General features: G+C 38.6%; 2 protein-coding genes and 1 pseudogene across 3 annotated transcripts in view; 2 read left to right on the top strand and 1 right to left on the bottom strand.

Annotated features, from left to right (window-relative positions):
* SKA2 (spindle and kinetochore associated complex subunit 2) overlaps positions 1-18,914 on the bottom strand; it is a 46,149-nt gene that overhangs the window by 4,361 nt on the left and 22,874 nt on the right. Inside the window, exons 2-3 of one of the 2 annotated variants that reach the window (XM_047833780.1) lie at positions 18,728-18,814; positions 2,007-2,183 (exon numbers count right to left, since the gene is read on the bottom strand). In XM_047833780.1, the coding sequence (XP_047689736.1) occupies positions 2,007-2,183; positions 18,728-18,814 (264 nt within the window). The remainder of the gene's footprint in view (positions 1-2,006; positions 2,184-18,727; positions 18,815-18,914) is intronic. The other variant, XM_047833781.1, reaches the window with a different exon arrangement.
* LOC125152068 (ubiquitin-conjugating enzyme E2 C-like) lies at positions 4,372-4,745 on the top strand. Its single transcript, XM_047833783.1, has one exon. It carries the CDS (start codon positions 4,464-4,466, stop codon positions 4,743-4,745), a length of 282 nt encoding a protein of 93 aa, XP_047689739.1. The 5' UTR covers positions 4,372-4,463.
* On the top strand, positions 5,271-5,765 carry LOC125151808 (40S ribosomal protein S27-like; annotated as a pseudogene).

The raw sequence follows: 18,914 nt of genomic DNA, 5'->3' as shown, positions 1-18,914 counted from the left end.
GGGGAAAGGGGCAAACAGAGAGAGAATCTTAAGCAGGCTACACACTCAGCACAGAGCCTGATGTGGGGCTTGATGCCATGATCCTGGAATCATGACCTGAGCTGAAATCAAGAGTTGGATGATCAACCTACTGAGCCACCCAGGCACTCCTCTCTCTATGTCCTTTCTAATCACTCTTTCCTCCGCCACTATTCATTCTCCCCATGACATAATATCTGAGGTATATAACACCTGAGGTACATCCGGGGCACCTGGGTGGCTCAGTCAGTTAAGCATCCAACTTCGGTGTTAGATCATGATCTCAGTTTGTGAGTTCGAACCCAGCATTAGGCTCTCTGCTGTCAGCACAGAGCCTGCTTCAGAACGACTGTCCCTCCCCCTCCCCTGCTTTCATGCACACATGTACAATCTCTCTCTCTTAAAAATAAATACATATTTAAAAAAAAAATTAAAGGCAGCTCTTCCTGCCCAGGGATCCTGTCCCGTGCTTTAATAAAATCACCTTTTTGCACCAAAAAAATAAAACAAAACAAAACAACCATCTGAAATACATCAAAGGTATCATTTCATTATTTTTTAAATTTTTACAATGTTTTTATTTTGTTTTTGACATAGAGAGTGAGCGTCTGGGGAGAGGCAGAGAGAGGAGACACAGAATCAGAAGCAGGCTCCAGGCTCTAAGCTGTCAGCACAGAACCTGACACGGGGTTCGAACTCACAGACAGTGAGATCATGACCTGAGCTGAAGTCGGACGCTTAACCAACTGAGCCACCCAGGTGCCACTGAAGGTACCATTTGAAAAATTTAATCATGTACTATTCTCTTTTCTGCCATTGGTAATATAAAGAATTATTGACCAAATTAACCTTGGTAATCAACCTTTGAGATTTATTCTCACTACCAGCCTGTAATTCAAGTATCTTAAACCAAATTTAGTTCAGGGTTGGTAAAAAAAATATAAACAAACAAACAAATAAAACCCCATGTATTCTGCCCCTAGCCGCATGCCCGTAACGATAGCTTTTGTGCAACACCCAAACACAGTTCCTTAATACAGCACTCTAAGCAGGTATTACCAGTTAACTGGTTGGAGTTGACACCAGAGATAAAAAAAATTATATAGATGTCTTTTGTCCATATAATTAAGTTCTACTCTATGATTCCAACTACATACAAACTATCTTTTCTTTTGAAAGCCCTCAACTTTGGGGACACCAGGGTTGATTTTGGCTCAGGTCATGATCTCATGGTCATGAGATAGAGACCCATGTCAGGATCCACACTGAGTATGGAGCCTGCTTGGGATTCTCACTCTCTCCCAATGCTCCTCCCCTGTGTTTGTACGCACTCTCTCTCTCTCTCTGAAAAAAAAAAAAAAAGAAAGAAAGAAAGAAAAAAAGAAAGCTTTCAACTTTGCCTTAATAGTAAATGAAAATTCTACCAAATCCTTCAGTTGGCTATTTAAGATGATACTGCCTAGGTCAGCAGTTCATATTGGTTTTTTTTTTACTCCATTATATCTGAAGAGTTTTACATAATCAGTGATAAAGGTTCACAATTACAAGGATTTTTACAAGAAATCAGAGGGCAATGAGGAATGGAGAAAGAGAATGAAGGTCAGGATTCCCCAAGCCCACCAACCCAACTGTAGAAAAGGAGAACTAAAACAAGTCACTGGTATAGATGCTTTCCAGATTTCTCAGTCTCACTAGTTCTAAAACAAACTACAAGCTGGTAGATTTAATAAGCATTAGAAATGTTTCTCTTCTGCCATGGCTGTATAATCAAAGATAGCACACCTCTTTAGCAACCACGTCAAGTCCACATGCTTATTTTAAAACAAAAGGAGATAAGAACTATTATACTTCAGGAATCAGGAAAATCTCATTTCTATCAACAGTTCAAACTGAATGCTGAATCTCAAAATGAAAATGGGGGCTCATCTTTCAAAGAGACACTCAGAATTAAAACTCTATAAATCCAACTTGTCAATTGGAAGCATTACCTCCACATCTGTTTGCTTTTGTAGTTCTTGTATCATGGTCATCGTCTTACTGACAGTAGCACAAATGCGGTTCTTACTCTCTTTCTGTTCTATACCAATCGGTTTAAAGCGGGCATACAAAGTTTGATATCGAGACTTTATTGCTGACAATTCCTTTAAGAGTGTAACTGGATTTCTCTATATCAGGGAAAAAAATAATATATTAAATTGTTAAAAGGAAAAGTTAAGCTTCTTTTAAGAATTAGAGTATGTACAACACATTCTACCATCCATTTAATTGAACACTGTATTTAATTACACAACTGTGTAATAGAGGATGGGAGGAGAGGAATAAAGAAGCATAAGACCTAAATCCTATTCTCAAGTAATTTAAAGCTTAGGTCCAGAAATAACCCACAGATGAACACAAAATAGCAATATTAAAATAAGCAATTAAGGTGACATTAGATAAATAACATTTAATACATAGTTCACCATAATTAATTACATATTATTTTTAAAATACAATTCTAAATACTATTCAGAAGGTGATTAAAGGAACTATTTTGTTCTTAATGAGTAAGAAAATTTAAAACTACATATCATAAAATTCTTAAACATACTGTCATGAGGCTAAAGTATGTATAAGTACCAATTAATTGACTTTCCTATACAAATTCACACCAACTCAAGAGACTATAGGTTACGTTGGTTTTTCAAATTCATTTTAACGTTTATTTATGTTTGACAAACAGAGATAGAGTGCAAGCGAGGGAGGCACAGAGAGAGAGGGAGACACAGAATCCAAAGCAGGCTCCAGGCTCTGAACTGTCAGTGCAGAGCCTGATGCGAGGCTCAAACCCATGAACCAGGAGATCATGACCTGAGCCGAAGATGGACACTTAACCGACTGAACTACCCAGGAGCCCGTTCAAATTCATTCTAAATGTTTCTTTATTTTGAGAGAGAGAGCACATGCGCAACTGAGCTGGGGAGGGGCAAAGAAGGAGGGTGGGGGAGAGAATCCCAAGCAGACCCCATGCCCAGCAAGGAGCCCAACAGGGGGGGCTCAATCCCACGACTGTGAGATCATGACCTAAGCCAAAATCAAGAGTCGGTTAATCAAGATGCTTACCTGAATGTGATATCCAGGCGCCCCTCAAATTCATTTCAGAATATAAACAGTATTCCATAAATGCATTTCAAAAGGGTCCTTTCTGACACTTGGTAATTCTTTTCATTCCCTGATGGCTCCTTAGCAAACCCTGCAATACTAACTATTCCAAACTTTCTCCACTCCCTCCAGTTAGCATCTACTCCTTCTTGGCACAAGACCTCACCAACTATTATACGAAGAAAATAGAAAATATCTAGTAGAAACACCATCTTCCTGCCTTTTCATCTGAGAAGGAAAACATCAATGGGTATTCTCATCCCTACTCAGCCCCTAGCACTACCACTATTATTGTTTCCTCCCCACATCCTCCACAGCCTTAAGTTTCCTATATTTCTATAACCTTTTCAATATCTTCCTTTGTACAGACTTCAAATATATATATAGAACTTCCCTATATTGGGGAGAAATGAACTCCTGGGGGGAAATTAACTCCTTCTCCTGACTCTGTTGTCGCTTTAAAACCAGTTTCATTCTTCTCACTCCATTCCCACCAACTGTCCAGGTCCTATAATAATAACATCCCATAGACGAACATCCTTTGCCAAATTTTTGCAAACAAGCAAAAGATAAGCTTGTCCAATAGCATATAATTTGGATACCCTTTCTCATGTTTTCTTCTTGTTCCTATCTTCTTAAAATGAACTCTTGATTTCTATAAAACTATATATACTATCTTGGTTATCTTCCTACTCTTCAGATATCTCCTTCATGGACTTTATCTCCTGGCTGTGACAGAGACTCAGTTTATGGCCCTCTACTCCTTGTTTCCTTGGAGATTTTTCTCTAAGCTTTTGATGATATTAATAGTAAATAAAGATGATTCTCACAAGAAGGAAAAAGAAGAGAAACTCTAACTTAAAACTGTTAAAATAATCCTTCAGGTAGTGATCAAGACCTATAGAATGAGCAATGGAAGTAGGAAAGGGACAGGGGCGCCTGGCTGGCTCAGTTGGAGGAGCACGCGACTCCTGATCTCAGGGTTGTGAGTTTGAGCCTCATGTACAAATGACTAAAAAAATAAATAAATAAAAACTTAAAAAAAAAAAAAAAGAAGTAGGAAAGGGACAAAAGAGCCATTACGAGGCAGTTGCAGTTGTGCTCTCTGAGTTTCTGTCTCTCTGTCTCGCCGTCCAGATGGCCTCCCAGAACTGCACCCCAGCCACTGCCAGCAAAGGAGCTGAGCCCAGCGGGGATGCCACCCATGGCCCCGTGGGCAAGAGGCTATAGCAGAAGCTAATGATCCTTATGATGTCTGGTGACAAAGGAATTTCTGCCTTCCCTGAATCAGACAACCTTTTCAAATGGGTGGGACCATCCATGAAGCAGCTGGCACAGTATATGAGGACCTGAGGTATAAGCTCTCCCTGGAGTTGCCCAGGGGCTACCCTTACAATATGCCTACAGTAAAGTTCCTCACGCCCTGCTACCACCCCAACGTGGACACCCAGGGTAACATCTGCCTGGACATCCTGAAAGATAAGTGGTCTGCACTGTATGACGTCAGGACCATCCTACTGTCCATCCAGAGCCTGCTAGAACCTAACATCAATAGCCCTTTAAACACACTTGCTGCTGAGCTCTAGAAAAACCCTATAGCATATAAGAAGTATCTGCAAGAAACCTATTCAAAGCAGGTCTCCAGCCAAGATCCCTGGCTGTCTACCCTCTTTCCTTGTGTTGTCTTTTTATTTTCTCCTTAGATCATCTGTCCTTTCCTTCATTTCTGCCTAGAATTCTGTATCTTAAACTGTGGTGTTATTTTTGTTTTGTTTCTGTTTTTTAAATTAAGTCTCTGGTTGAGCCCTTGTGATGACTATATTAAGTAAATACATTGGGTTTTTAAAAACAGGGGTGCCTGGGTGGCGCAGTCGGTTAAGCGTCCGACTTCAGCCAGGTCACGATCTCGCGGTCCATGAGTTCGAGCCCCACGTCGGGCTCTGGGCTGATGGCTCAGAGCCTGGAGCCTGTTTCCGATTCTGTGTCTCCCTCTCTCTCTGCCCCTCGCCCGTTCATGCTCTGTCTCTCTCTGTCCCAAAAATGAATAAACGTTGAAAAAAAAAATTTAAAAACAAACAAAAAAAAGGAAACACTTAAGAGAACTTAGTGGTATGTTTGATAGGAGCAAAGAAATAATAGATAACACCAAATGTATAGTCTGGTATATAAAGGAATGTGTATATTATGATGCCTTTCCAGGTGTCTTCTCAGTATATACCCCAATGATATTGAGACCTGTCCTCATTGGCTAGAGATTTACTATACCCGTCCTTAGAAAAACAAAAAACATACAGAGAAACAGCTAGCTAAAAGCCTAAATTCCAATTTTATGGATGTAAAACATCCAAGTTGCTACAAGATTACCATGGTTTGCAGCCATGCTTAGACAGTGGCTCTTTGGGTAGGCTGTTCAACAGTGTTGTGCCACCCAACAGAAGGAAAGGCCAGACTCACAGAAGGGTGTTCATTGAGAAGAAAGCAACACTAATAATCCACACAACGTCTTGAATTTGTGTTATATTGCAGAAAGCCTTATCAACTCAGTAATTCCAGTTAATCTACCAAGATAATGTAATTATGTTTAATTTTGTAAGGTATATAGCAGTGATCTCCTATTTTGGTATCAGTTTTTCAATAAAGTTTTGATTATGGGCAAAAAAAGAAAGAAAGATCTGCAAAGAAAATGCTCAAAAGAAAACAAAATTATCTTTCTGAAACAAATATAGGTGAGGAACATGGTAACAGGAGTTTGTAGTTTACTATATCTTTATATTTAAGTGGATTCTATTGAAAAGTGTTGACTTTTATTTATGCACAATTACCGACAGACTCCAAATCACAGTAGACTAGAATAAGGATAATGCAGCTAAACAAAATTATATGTATGTATGTGGATATGAACACACACACACACACAATCATAGAGGTTGGTACATAGTAATGTTCAATGAATGTTTATTGCACTATCATCATGTAGAGATATTAGAAGTAAGTCTAACTGGTTACTTTCTTGTTCCTTGATATATATATATATATATATATATATATATATATATATAATCATTTGAACTAATGTCAGTGAACTCAACAAACATTAAGATCATGGTTTTCTTCCCAAATATAACACAAATAAAGGGGGAGTTATTAGATAAATATTATGAGTATTTAAAGTTATAGTTGCTCAGGGCACCTAGCTGGCTCAGTTGGTAAAGCATTCGATTTTTGACCTCAGGGTTGTGAGTTTGAGCCCCGCGTTGTGTGTGGAGATTACTTAAAAATAAAATCTTTAAAATAAATAAACAAATGGGGCACCTAGGTGGCTCAGTCGGTTAGGCATCTGACTTCAGCTCATGTCATGATCTTCTGGTTTTTGAGTTCAAGCCCTGCATCAGGCTCTGTGCTGACAGTTCAGAGCCTGGAGCCTGCTTCAGATTCTGTGTCTCCCTCTCTCTCTGCCCCCTCCTGCTCATGTTCTGTCACTCTCTCTCTCAAAAAATAAACATTAAAAAAAAATTTTAATGAAATAAAATAAGTAAATAAATAAAAAGTTATAGGACCTCAAAACATGACAGAGAATTACCATATGATCCAGCAATTCTACCTCTAGGTATATATAGAAAAGAAGTGAAAACAAGGACCCAGGGGCACCTGGGTGGTTCAGTCAGGTAAGCATCCAACTGTTGATTTCACTCAGGTCATGATCTCATGGTCGGGAGATGAAGCCCCATGTTGGGCTCCATGCCGGATGTGGAGTCTGCTAAAAACTCTCTCTCTCCCTCTCCCTGCCCCTCTCCCTGTCCCTCCCTTGCTTGCACCTGTGCGTATGCTCTCTCTCTCTCAAAAACAAAAAAAGAAAACAAAGACCCAGAAAGATAAATAAATGTACATATGAGTATTATTCACAATACCCAAAAGATGGAAGCAACCTAAGTGTCCACTGACAGATAAATGGATTTTTTAAACATGGTATATACATACAATGGAATATTATTCAGCCTTAAAAAGGAGGGAAATCATGATATATGCTATACCATGGATGAACATCAAAGACATTACACTAAGTGAAATGACCCAGCTACAAATGGACAAAGTCAAGTTCATAAAGACAAAGAGTAGAATGGTGGTTGCCAGGGACTGAAGGGAGGGGGGAATGGAAGGTTATTGTTTAATGGGTGCAGAGTTTCAGTTTAAAAAGATGAAAAAATTCTGGAGATGGGTAGTGATGATGGTTGCACAAAAATGTGAATATAATTAATACAATTGAAACTTGCACTCAAAAATGGTTAAAATGATAGATTTTAAGCTATACATATTTTACCACAATGGAGAAAAAAGAATGTAAAATGGTACAACGGCTTTGGAAAACAATTTGGCGGTTCCTGAAAATATTAAACGTAGAGTTACTATACGGCCATCAATTCCACTCTTAGGTATAAACCAAAGAGAAATAAAAGGAAATACCCACACAAAAACTTCTTGGGTTTTTTTTTTTTAAGATTTTTTTTTTGTTTTACATTTATTTATTTTTGAGAGACAGAGAGAGACAGAACGTGAATGGGGGAAGGGCAGAGAGAGGAGACATAGAATCTGAAGCAGGCTCCAGACTCAGCAAGCTGTCAGCACAGAAACCGACATGGGGCCCAAACCCATGTACCATGAGGTCATGACCTGAGCTGAAGTCAGACGCCATCCAGGCACCCCTTAAGATTTTATTTTTACTGGGTGCCTGGATGGCTCAGTCAGTTAAGCCTCCAACTCTTGATCTCAGCTCAGGGCTTAATCTCAGGGTAATGAGTTCAAACCTCATGTTGGGCTCCATGTTAGGCATGAAGCCTACTTAAAAAAATGTAATTCAAAATAAAGAAGTAATAAATGAATACAATAAAGTTGAAGGACCCAAAATTAATACAGAGAAATTGGCTGCATTTCTATACACTAATAATTAAGTAGCAGAAAGAGAAATTAAGAAAACAATTCCATTTTTATTTGCACCAAAAAGAGTAAAATACCTGGGAATAAACTTGACCAAAGAGGTGAAAGACTTATACTCTGAAAACTAAAAAACACTAATGAAAGAAATTGAAGACAACATGAAGAAATGTTGATGGTCCATGCTTATGAATTGGAAGAATGAATATTGTTAAAATGTCCATACTACCCAAAGCAATCTATAGATTCAATGCAATCCCTATCAAAATACCAATAGCATTTTCACTGAACTAAAACAAATAATTCTAGAATTTTTATGGAACCACAAAGATCCCAAATAGCCAAAGCAATCTTGAGAAAGAAAAAAGCTGAAGGTATCACAACCCCAGATCTCAAGATATACTACAAAGCTGTAGTAAAACAGTACAGTACTGGCACAAAAATAGATACATAGATAAAAGGAATAAAACAGCCCAGAAATAAATCCACACTTATATGCTCAATTAATCTATAATAAATAAAGGAGGCAAGAATACACAATGGGGAAAAACAGTCTCTTCAATAAATGATGCTGGGGAAACTGGACAGCTACATGCAAAAGAATGAAACTGGACTACTTTTCTTACACCACAGACAAAAATAAACTCAAAATGGATTTGGGACCTAAATGTGAGCCCTGACACCATAAAACCCCTATAAAAAAACCTAGGCAGTAATTTCTTTGACATTGGCTATAGAAATATTTTTCTAGATATGTTTCCTCAGACAAGAGAAATAAAAGCAAAAATAAAATATTAAGACTACATTATGGGGTGCCTGGGTGGCTCAATCAGTTAAGCATCTGACATCAGCTCAGGTCATGGGTCTCACAGTTTGTGGGATCAACCCCTGCATCAGTTGCTGCACTGACAACTCAGAGCCTGGAGCCTGCTTCAGATTCTATGTCTCCCTCTCTCTCTGCTGCTCCCCCACTCATGTTCTGGCTCTGTCTCTCAAAAGTAATAAAACATTTTTAAAAATTAAAAAAAAAAAAACTATACCAAATTGCACAGCAAACTGCCAACAAAACAAAAAAGCAACCTACTCAATGGGAGAAGATATTTGCAAATGATATATCAAATAATGGATTAATATCCAAAATATTACAAGAACTCCCACAACTCAATACCAAAAAACCCCACAGAAAATCAGATTAAAAAATGGGCAAAGAAGACTAGGGATAAAGATGGCGGCACAGGAGGGTGCTGGGCTCACCTCGTTCTGCTGATCACTTAGATTCCACCCACACCTGCCTAAATAATCCAGAAAACCTCCAGAAGACTAGCAGAACGGACTCTCCAAAGCCAAGCACAGACAAAACGCCCAGAGAAGAGGGTAGGAAGGGCGGAGAGATGGTGCATGCTGCACGGACTGGCGGGAGGGAGCCAGGGCAGCAGAGGGGCAGCCCCACCGGGCAAGGCAGAGCCCCTGAAGTCTGGCTTGCAAAAGGGGAGGGGCCGGATACCGTGAGTTCTGACAGCCAGCAGGACTTAACATCTGGAATGTTAAAAGTCAACAGCTCTGCTCGGAGAGCGGGAAGGCGAGGACACCAGGAGGGAGAACTGTTGAACCCCGGAAGACAGAGCTCAGCTCAGCGGGGAACAAAGGCACTGGCCAGCACCATCTCCCTCTCCCATCCCTCAGTCATAATCCCAAAGGGAACCAGTTCCCATCACCGATCTTGCCTGCACCGCACAAGCACCCAATGCTGTGCTTGGATACATCCCTCTGATGGGTCTTCCTCCCTCCCCGAGCTGCAGGGCCCCTCCCGCAGGGGACCACCGCAGGGGACCACCGACAGCAAAGCTAGCTAAGCCTGCCCCTCCCGCCCCTGTGCACCTTGTGGATCCACTCCAGCTAATACGCCAGATCCCATTAAAGCAGCACCACAAGCCTGGTAGTGTGCAAGTAGCCTGACAGGGGCCACACCACTCCACAGTGAGTCCTGCCCCTGGGAGAGGGGAATATAAGGTACACACCAGTCTGACTGTGGCCTCAGCGGTGGGCTGGGGACAGACATCAGGTGTGACCGCAGCCCCGCCCACCAACACAAGTTACTCCAAACAGCACAGGGGAAGTGCCCTGCAGTTCTGCGCCACCCCAGGGAATACCCAAAATGATGAAATGGAAGAACTCTCCTCAAAAGAAACTCCAGGAAGTAGCGACAGCTAATGAATTGATCAAAAACAATTTAAGCAATACAACGGAACAAGAATTTGGAATAATAGTCATAAAATTAATCACTGGGCTTGAAAAAAGCATAGAGGACAGCAGAGAATCTATTGCTACATAGATCAAGACCTAATTAATAGTCATGAGGAGCTAAAAAATGCTATAAAAATGAGATGCAAAATAAAATGGAGGCGACCACAGCTCGGATTGAAGAGGCAGAGGAGAGAATAGGTGAATTAGAAGATAAAATTATGGAAAAAGAGGAAGCTGAGAAAAAGAGAGATTAAAAAATCTAGGAGTATGAGGGGAGAATTAGAGAACTAAGTGATGCAATCAAACAGAATAATAACCATATAATAGGAATTCCAGAAGAGGAAGAGAGACAGAAAGGGGCTGAAGATGTACTTGAACAAATCAGTTGAGAACTTCCCTGATCTGGGGAAGGAAAAAGGCATTGAAATCCAAGAGGCACACAGAACTCCCTTCAGACGTCAACTTGAATCGATCTTCTGCATGACATTTCATAGTGAAACCGGCAAAATACAAGGATAAAGAGAAAATTCTGAAAGCAGAGAGGGATAAACACGCTCTAACATATAAAGGGAGACCCATAAGACTAGTGGCAGACCTATCTACTGAAACTTGGCAGGCCAGAAACAACTGGCAGGAAATCTTCAATGTGATGAACAGAGAAAATACGCAGCCGAGAATCCTTTATCCAGCAAGTCTGTCATTCAGAATAGAAGAGATAAAGGTCTTCCCAAACAAACAAAAACTGAAGGAATTCATCACCACTAAGTCAGCCCTACAAGAGATCCTAAGAGGGATTCTGTGAGTGAAATGTTGCAATGACCACAAAGTACCAGAGACATCACTACAAGCATGAAACCTACAGACATCACAATGACTCTAAACCCGTATCTTTCTATAATAACACTGAACGTAAATGGACCAAATGCACCAACCAAAAGACATAGGGTATCAGAATGGATGAAAAAACAAGACCCATCTATTTGCTGTCTACAAGAGACTCATTTTAGACCTCAGGACACCTTCAGATTGAAAGTGAGGGGATGGAGAAATATCTATCATGCTACTGGAAGTCAAAAGAAAGCTGGAGTAGCCATACTTATATCACACAAACTAGACTTTAAATTAAAGGCTGTAACAAGAGATGAAGGAGGGCATTAAATAATAATTACAGGGTCTATCCATCACGAAGAGCTAACAATTATAAATGTCTATGCGCCAAATACCGGAGCCCCCAAATATATAAAACAATTAATCACAAACATAAGCAACTTTATTGATAAGAATATGGTAATTGCAGGGGACTTTAATACTCCACTTACAACAATAGATAGATCATCTAGACACAGGATCAATAAAGAAGCAAGGGCCCTGAATGATACATTGAATCAGATGGACTTGACAGATATATTTAGAACTCTGAATCCCAAAGCAACAGAATACACTTTCTTCTCAAGTGTACATGGAACATTCTCCAAGATAGATCACATACTGGGTCACAAAACAGCCCTTCATAAGTATAAAAGAACTGAGATCATACCATGCACACTTTCAGACCACAATGCTATGAAAGTTGAAATCAACCACAGGAAAAAGTCTGGAAAACCTCCAAAAGCATGGAGGTTAAAGAACACCCTACTAAACAATGAATGGGTCAACCAGGCAATTAGAGAAGAAATTAAAAAATATATGGAAACAAACGAAGATGAAAATACAACAATCCAAATGCTTTGGGATGCAGCAAAGGCAGTCCTGAGAGGAAAATACATTGCAATCCAGGCCTATCTCAAGAAACAAGAAAAATCCCAAATGCAAAATCTAACAGCACACCTAAAGGAAATAGAAGCAGAACAGTAAAGACACCACAAACCCAGCAGAAGAAGAGAAATAATAAAGATCAGAGCAGAAATAAACAATACAGAATCAAAAAAACTGTAGAGCAGATCAATGAAACCAAGAGTTGGTTTTCTGAAAAAATAAACAAAATTGATAAACCTCTAGCCAGGCTTCTCAAAAAGAAAAGGGAGATGACCCAAATAGATAAAATCATGAATGAAAATGGAATTATTACAACCAATCCCTCAGAAATACAAGCAATTATCAGGGAATACTATAAAAAATTATATGCCAACAAACTGGACAACCTGGAAGAAATGAACAAATTCCTAAGCACCCACACGCTTCTAAAACTCAAACAGGAAGAAATAGAAAACTTGAACAGACCCATAACCAGCAAAGAAATTGAATCAGTTAACAAAAATCTCCCAACAAATAAGAGTCCAGGACAAATAAGATGCCTTCCTTGGGGAATTCTACCAGACATTTAAAGCAGAGATAATACCTATCCTTCTCAAGCTGTTCCAAAAAAATAGAAAGGGAAGGAAAACTTCCACTCATTCTGTGAAGCTAGCATTGCTTTGACTCCCAAACCAGACAGAGACCCAGCAAAAAAATAGAACTACAGGCCAACATCCCTGATGAATATGGATGCAAAAATTCTCAACAAGATACCAGTAAATCGAATTCAACACCATGTAAAAAGAATTATTCACCAATCAAGTGGGATTCATTCCTGGACTGCAGGGCTGGTTCAACATTCGCAAATCAATCAATGTGATACATCACATTAATGAAAGAAAAGATAAGAAACATATGATCCTGTCAATCGATGCAGAAAAAGCATTTGACAAAATTCAGCATCCTTTCTTAATAAAAACCCTCGAGAAAGTCGGGATAGAAGGAACATACTTAAACGTCATAAAAGCAATTTATGAAAAGCCCACAGCTAATATCATCCTCAATGGGGAAAAACTGAGAGCTTTCCCCCTGAGATCAGGAGCAAGACAGGGATGTCCACTCTCACTGCTGTTGTTTCACATAGTGTTGGAAGTGCTAGCATCAGCAAGCAGACAACAAAAGGAAATCAAATGCATCCAAATTGGCAAAGATGAAGTCAAGCTTTCACTTTTTGCAGATGACATGACATTATACATGGAAAATCCAATAGACTCCACCAAAAGTCTGCTAGAACTGATACAAGAATTCAGCAAAGTCGCAGGATACAAAATCAATGTACAGAAATCAGTTACATTCTTATACACTAATAATGAAGCAACAGAAAGACAAAGAAACTGATCCCATTCACAATTGCACCAAGAATCATAAAATACCTAGGAATAAACCTAACCAAAGATGTAAAAGAACTGTATGCTGAAAACTATAGAAAGCTTATGAAGGAAACTGAAGAAGATATAAAGAAATGGAAAAACATTCCATGCTTGTGGATTGGAAGAATAAATATTGTTAAAATGTTAATACTACCTAAAGCTATTTACACATTCAATGTAGTCCCAATCAAAATTGCACCAGCATTCTTCTCAAAGCTAGAACAAGCAATCTTAAAATTTGTATGGAACCACAAAAGACCCCAAATAGCCAAAGTAATTTTGAAGAAGAAGACCAAAGCGGGAGGCATCACAATCCCAGACTTTAGCCTCTGCTACAAAGCTGTAATCATCAAGACAGCATGGTATTGGCACAAAAACAGACACATACACCAATGGAATAGAATAGAAACCCCAGAACTAGACCCACAAAAGTATGGCCAACTAATCTTTGACAAAGCAGGAAAGAATATCTAATAGAAAAAAGACAGTCTCTTTAACAAATGGTGCTGGGAGAGCTGGACAACACTCAAAATGGATAAAGGACCTGAATGTGAGACAGGAAACCATCAAAACCCTAGAGGAGAAAGCAGAAAAAAAACCTCTCTGACCTCAGCCGCAGCAATTTCTTACTTGACACATCCCCAAAGGCAAGAGAATTGAAAGAAAAATGAACTATTAGGACCTCATGAAGATAAAAAGCTCCTGCAATGCAAAGGAAACAATCAACAAAACTAAAAGGCAACCAACGGAATGGGAAAATATATTTGCAAATGACATATTGGACAAAGGGCTAGTATCCAAAATCAAAAAGAACTCACCAAACTCCACACCCAAAAAACAAATAATCCAGTGAAGAAATAGGCAGAAAACATGAATAGACACTTCTCTCAAGAAGATATCCAGATGGCCAACAGGCACATGAAGAGATGCTCAACATCACTCCTCATCAGGGAAATGCAAATCAATACCACACTCAGATACCACTCCATGCCAGTCAGAGTGGCTAAAATGAACAAATCAGGAGACTATAGATGCTGGAGAGGATGTGGAAAAACGGGAACCCTCTTGCACTGTTGGTGGGAATGCAAACTGGTGCAGCCGCTCTGGAAAACAGTGTGGAGGTTCCTCAAAAAATTAAAAACAGATCTACCCTATGATAGCAATAGCACTGCTAGGAATTTACCCAAGGGATACAGGAGTGCTGATGCATAGGGGCACTTGTACCCCAATGTTTATAGCAGCACTCTCAACAATAGCCAAATTATGGAAAGAGCCTAAATGTCCATCAATTCATGAATGGATAAAGAAATTGTGGTTTATATACACAATGGAATACTAGTTGGCAATGAGAAAGAATGAAATATGGCCTTTTGTAGCAACGTGGACAGAACTGGAGAGTGTTATGCTAAGTGAAATAAGCCATACAGAGAAAGACAGATACCATATGTTTTCACTCTTATGTGGATCCTGAGAAACTTAACTGAACACCATGGTGGAGGGGAAGGAAAAAAAAAAAAGGTTAGAGAGGGAGGGAGCCAAAACATAAGAGACTCTTAAAAACTGTGAACAAACCGATGGTTGATGGGGGATGGGAGGGAGGGGAGGGTGGGTGAGGGGTACTGAGGAGGGCACCTTGTTGGGAGGAGCACTGGGTGTTGTATGGAAACCAATTTGACAATAAATTTCATATTAAAAAATAATAATAATAATAATAATAATAATAAAAAGAAAGACTGAGAAATGGAGTGAGGGTAGCCACAGGGAAAGCTGGTAATGCCTATGTTGGGGCCTCTTCTTTGCTACAGAAGAGCAAGGAAAAGTTAGAGGTGTCATCTTTATTTTGTCTGATATAGACTCTTAATCCAGACAAACAGGCTGCTAAACAAAGTTGGAAGAACAGAGATCAATAAATACATGAAGACTTATTAGCTACATGCTTTCTCTTTGAGCCATGTCCATCTGTTGCCTGAAGCATCTTCTTCCTCTGAAGAGGAAACAACAGAAGTTGCAAGAAGATAACCCACTGGCACAGGAACACAGCAGGCTTAAAAAATTCTCAAAGTGATTGCTGGAATTAAAGCTATAATTTACTAGCACCAGTGCCTCCTACACAATATTCTTGAGCAAATTGCATAACCAAATATAACAGCCTCATTAAAAAACATGATATTCAAAAAGGCCTAACACATGACCTTTCTTTAGATACTACAAAACAGCAGAAAAGAAGTGCGGGAAGTAAATGACAAATGAAAAATTCACATAAGGAAAATGATTTTTCCAATATGCAAGAGAATTGGACAATTCTTGGTTTCTAAACATCATTTCCCTGTAAAAGGAACTAATTTCTTTGAAGGAAGTATTGGTAATGGTTTGGATAGAAGGTACAATGTGACTTAATGCACCAGAAAGCAAAAAAGTGCACAAAGACTGATTGAGGAGGCACTGAGGGGTCCTCCCCACTGGACAACTTTGAGGAGATGAAGTATTAAAAGCAATGGTGTTTACAATAGTTATTGATATATTGAACAAAAACAAGTTTCCAAGTCCATAGGAAAGGAAAGAAAGGAGGGGACAGTGAAAATTTATTTTCACAGAAGAATACTGGGTAAAAAATACACAATTAGTGAGAGAATTACAAAATCACTTTTTTGCAACCACTGATGTAATTTATTCAGGCAGATATCATCACTGGGTTCTATAGCCAATGGATGAACAGGATATCAACAAACTCTCAAAGTATTTTTTAATAATGTATAAACATGACAGGAGACATCTTAATCAAATTATCAAACTTAACATCTCTCTGGATATGATACAATGTGATGTTAACAACATTACCTATTGTATTCTGATGAAAATATCCAAACGGAAGCTATTCACAAGTAAATAATCAGAAAAATCAAAATTACAGACTAATTTATAAGACAACAGGCCTAGATTCTTTAATTAAAAAGTCAATGTCATTAATGATAAAAACAGGTAAGACAGGGGACAGGTATAAATAAAAAGGCAATAAAGAAACTTGATAACAAAAACAAAAACAAAAACAAAAAAATGGGCAGAGGACCTAAATAGATAGTTTTCCAAAGAAGACATACAGATGGCCAACAGATACATGAAAAGATGCTCTATATCACTAATCATCAGAGAAATGCAAATCAAAACTGCAACAAAATAACACCTTATACCTATCAAATGGCTAGTACCAAAAAAGACAAGAAATAATAAGTGTTGATGAGAATGTAGAGAAAACGGAACTTTTATGCACTGTCAGTGGGAATGCAAATTGGTGCAGCCACTGTGGAAAATAGTATGGAGGTTCCTCAGAAAATTGAAAATGAAAATACCATATGATCCAGTTAATTCCACTAGTATTTAGTATTTACCCAAAGAGAATACACACACAGACACAGACACACACACACACACACTAAAGAAAACAAAAAGGCTAATTGGAAAAGATACATGCACACCTATGTTTATTACAGCATTACTTTACAATAGCAAAAATATAGAAGCAACCTATGTGTTAGATGAATATAAAGAAAATGTGGTATCTATGTATGATGGAATATTACCCAATCATAAAAACGAATGAGAGCTTGTCATTTGGAACAACATGTTGGGACAAAAAGGTATTATGCTAAGTGAAAATAAGTCAGACAGAGAAAGACAAATACCATATGATTTTGCTTATATGTAGAAACCAAAAAACAAAACAAATGAACAAACAAACAAAGCAGAAACCATCATAAATACAGAGAACAAACTGGCAGTTGCCAGAGGGGAGAAGGATGATGGGATGGACAAAACGGATGAAGGGAGTGGGTGGTAGAAGCTTCTAGTTATGGAATGAATAAGTCACAGGATGAAATGTACAGCATAGGGAATATAAATCAATGATACTGTTATAGTGTTGTATGGTAAGAGATGGTAGTAACTACAGTTGTGTTGAGCATAGATAGCATAATGTATAGAGTTGTCCACTCACTATGTTGTACACCTGAAACTAACGTAACATTCTGTGTCAACTAACTTCAATAAAACAGTGGGTTTTTTTTTGGGGGGGGGGGGAGGGGAATAAAAAGAAGTGTTATTTTAATTTGCACTTCCACCCAATTCAAAATAATTCCTAATTGTATAAAATTTTTTTTCAAAATTATATGATATTTCTTGTCTGTTGGCAAGTGCTGTCAGAAAGAAACATTATAAGTGGTCAATTAATGTTAACAGACAATGCTTAAAAACTATCTCCTTAGGGTGCCTGGGTGGCTCAGTGGGTTAAGCGTCCAACTTCAGCTCAGGTCATGATCTCGGGGTTCATGGGTTCCAGCCCTGCATGGGGCTCTGACTGGTAGTACGAAGCCTGGTTGGGATTCTCTCTCTCTCCCTCTCTGCCCATTCCCCACTTGTGCTCTCTCTCTCTCTCTCTCTCTCAAATATAAACTTAAAAAAAAAAAACTACTTTAAAATAATTGTTTATATCTCCATGGGCATGTGGACACATAGTTATAATTTTATGGTATATAAACAGAGTTAATATTTCTAATCAATCTAAACTTAGAATGACTAAGTACATAATTTTATGCAAAAATCACAGTTCATATAACAAATTTATAGTACATCATCATCTTCCTCAGAGAGTATCGTGACTGCCATGGTTTCTCCTTTCTTATTTAACCACTACTCTAGAGATAACTATACTCTCAGAATTTCAGAGGCTTCCACAGTAGTTGGTACCTTTGGATTCAATAATTCTTGGTTAAGGGTTAAAAAAAAGTAGCCAGGGCACCTGCGTGGCTCAGTCAGTTAAGCATCCAACTTTGGCTCAGGTCATGGTCTCACAGTTCTTGAGTTTGAGCCCCATATCAGGTGAGCTCGAGTCCTGCACCAGGTAAGCTTGAGCCCCGCTTCGGGTTTCTCTCTCTCCCTCTCTCTCTCTCTCTCTTTCACTCTCTCTGCCCTCGTGGGATTCTCTCTCTCTCTCTCTCTCTCAAAATAAATAAATAAATAAATAAATAAATAAATAAATAAATAAATAAGAGCCACAAATTTCCTTGACTATGGGTATAATCTCTCTGGTATGCTGTGATCAAGTTTCCAACACAAAAATATTTTAAGGTTCTATAAATTTATTACTTAATAATTTAAATTATACTGCTATTAGAAATACTATCAGAAAATCTTTTAACAAAATAATCTGTTAAAAATATATTTCTTTTGCAGATTACCTTGCCTGCTGTATCAGGATGATTAGTCTTGATTTCATATTCCAGCCTGTATTGAATGTAATCCAGATCAGAGTCAGCTTTCTGGAACTAGAGATCAGCATAAATCATTTTTTGTGAACCAAAAGACATACTAATAAACATGATAACTGTTAACTATTCTTTTATATTTACATTTTTTTAGCATTTC

The sequence above is a fragment of the Prionailurus viverrinus genome, chromosome E1, assembly GCF_022837055.1.
Source record: "Prionailurus viverrinus isolate Anna chromosome E1, UM_Priviv_1.0, whole genome shotgun sequence".
NCBI classification, from domain to species: domain Eukaryota; kingdom Metazoa; phylum Chordata; class Mammalia; order Carnivora; family Felidae; genus Prionailurus; species Prionailurus viverrinus.
This window is presented reverse-complemented; position numbering and strand designations above follow the sequence as displayed.

What these genes read in the sequence shown, in the direction of transcription:
- LOC125152068 (XM_047833783.1), top strand. Translation starts at nt 4,464, where the DNA reads ATGGGTGGGACCATCCATGAAGCAGCTGGCACAGTATATGAGGACCTG.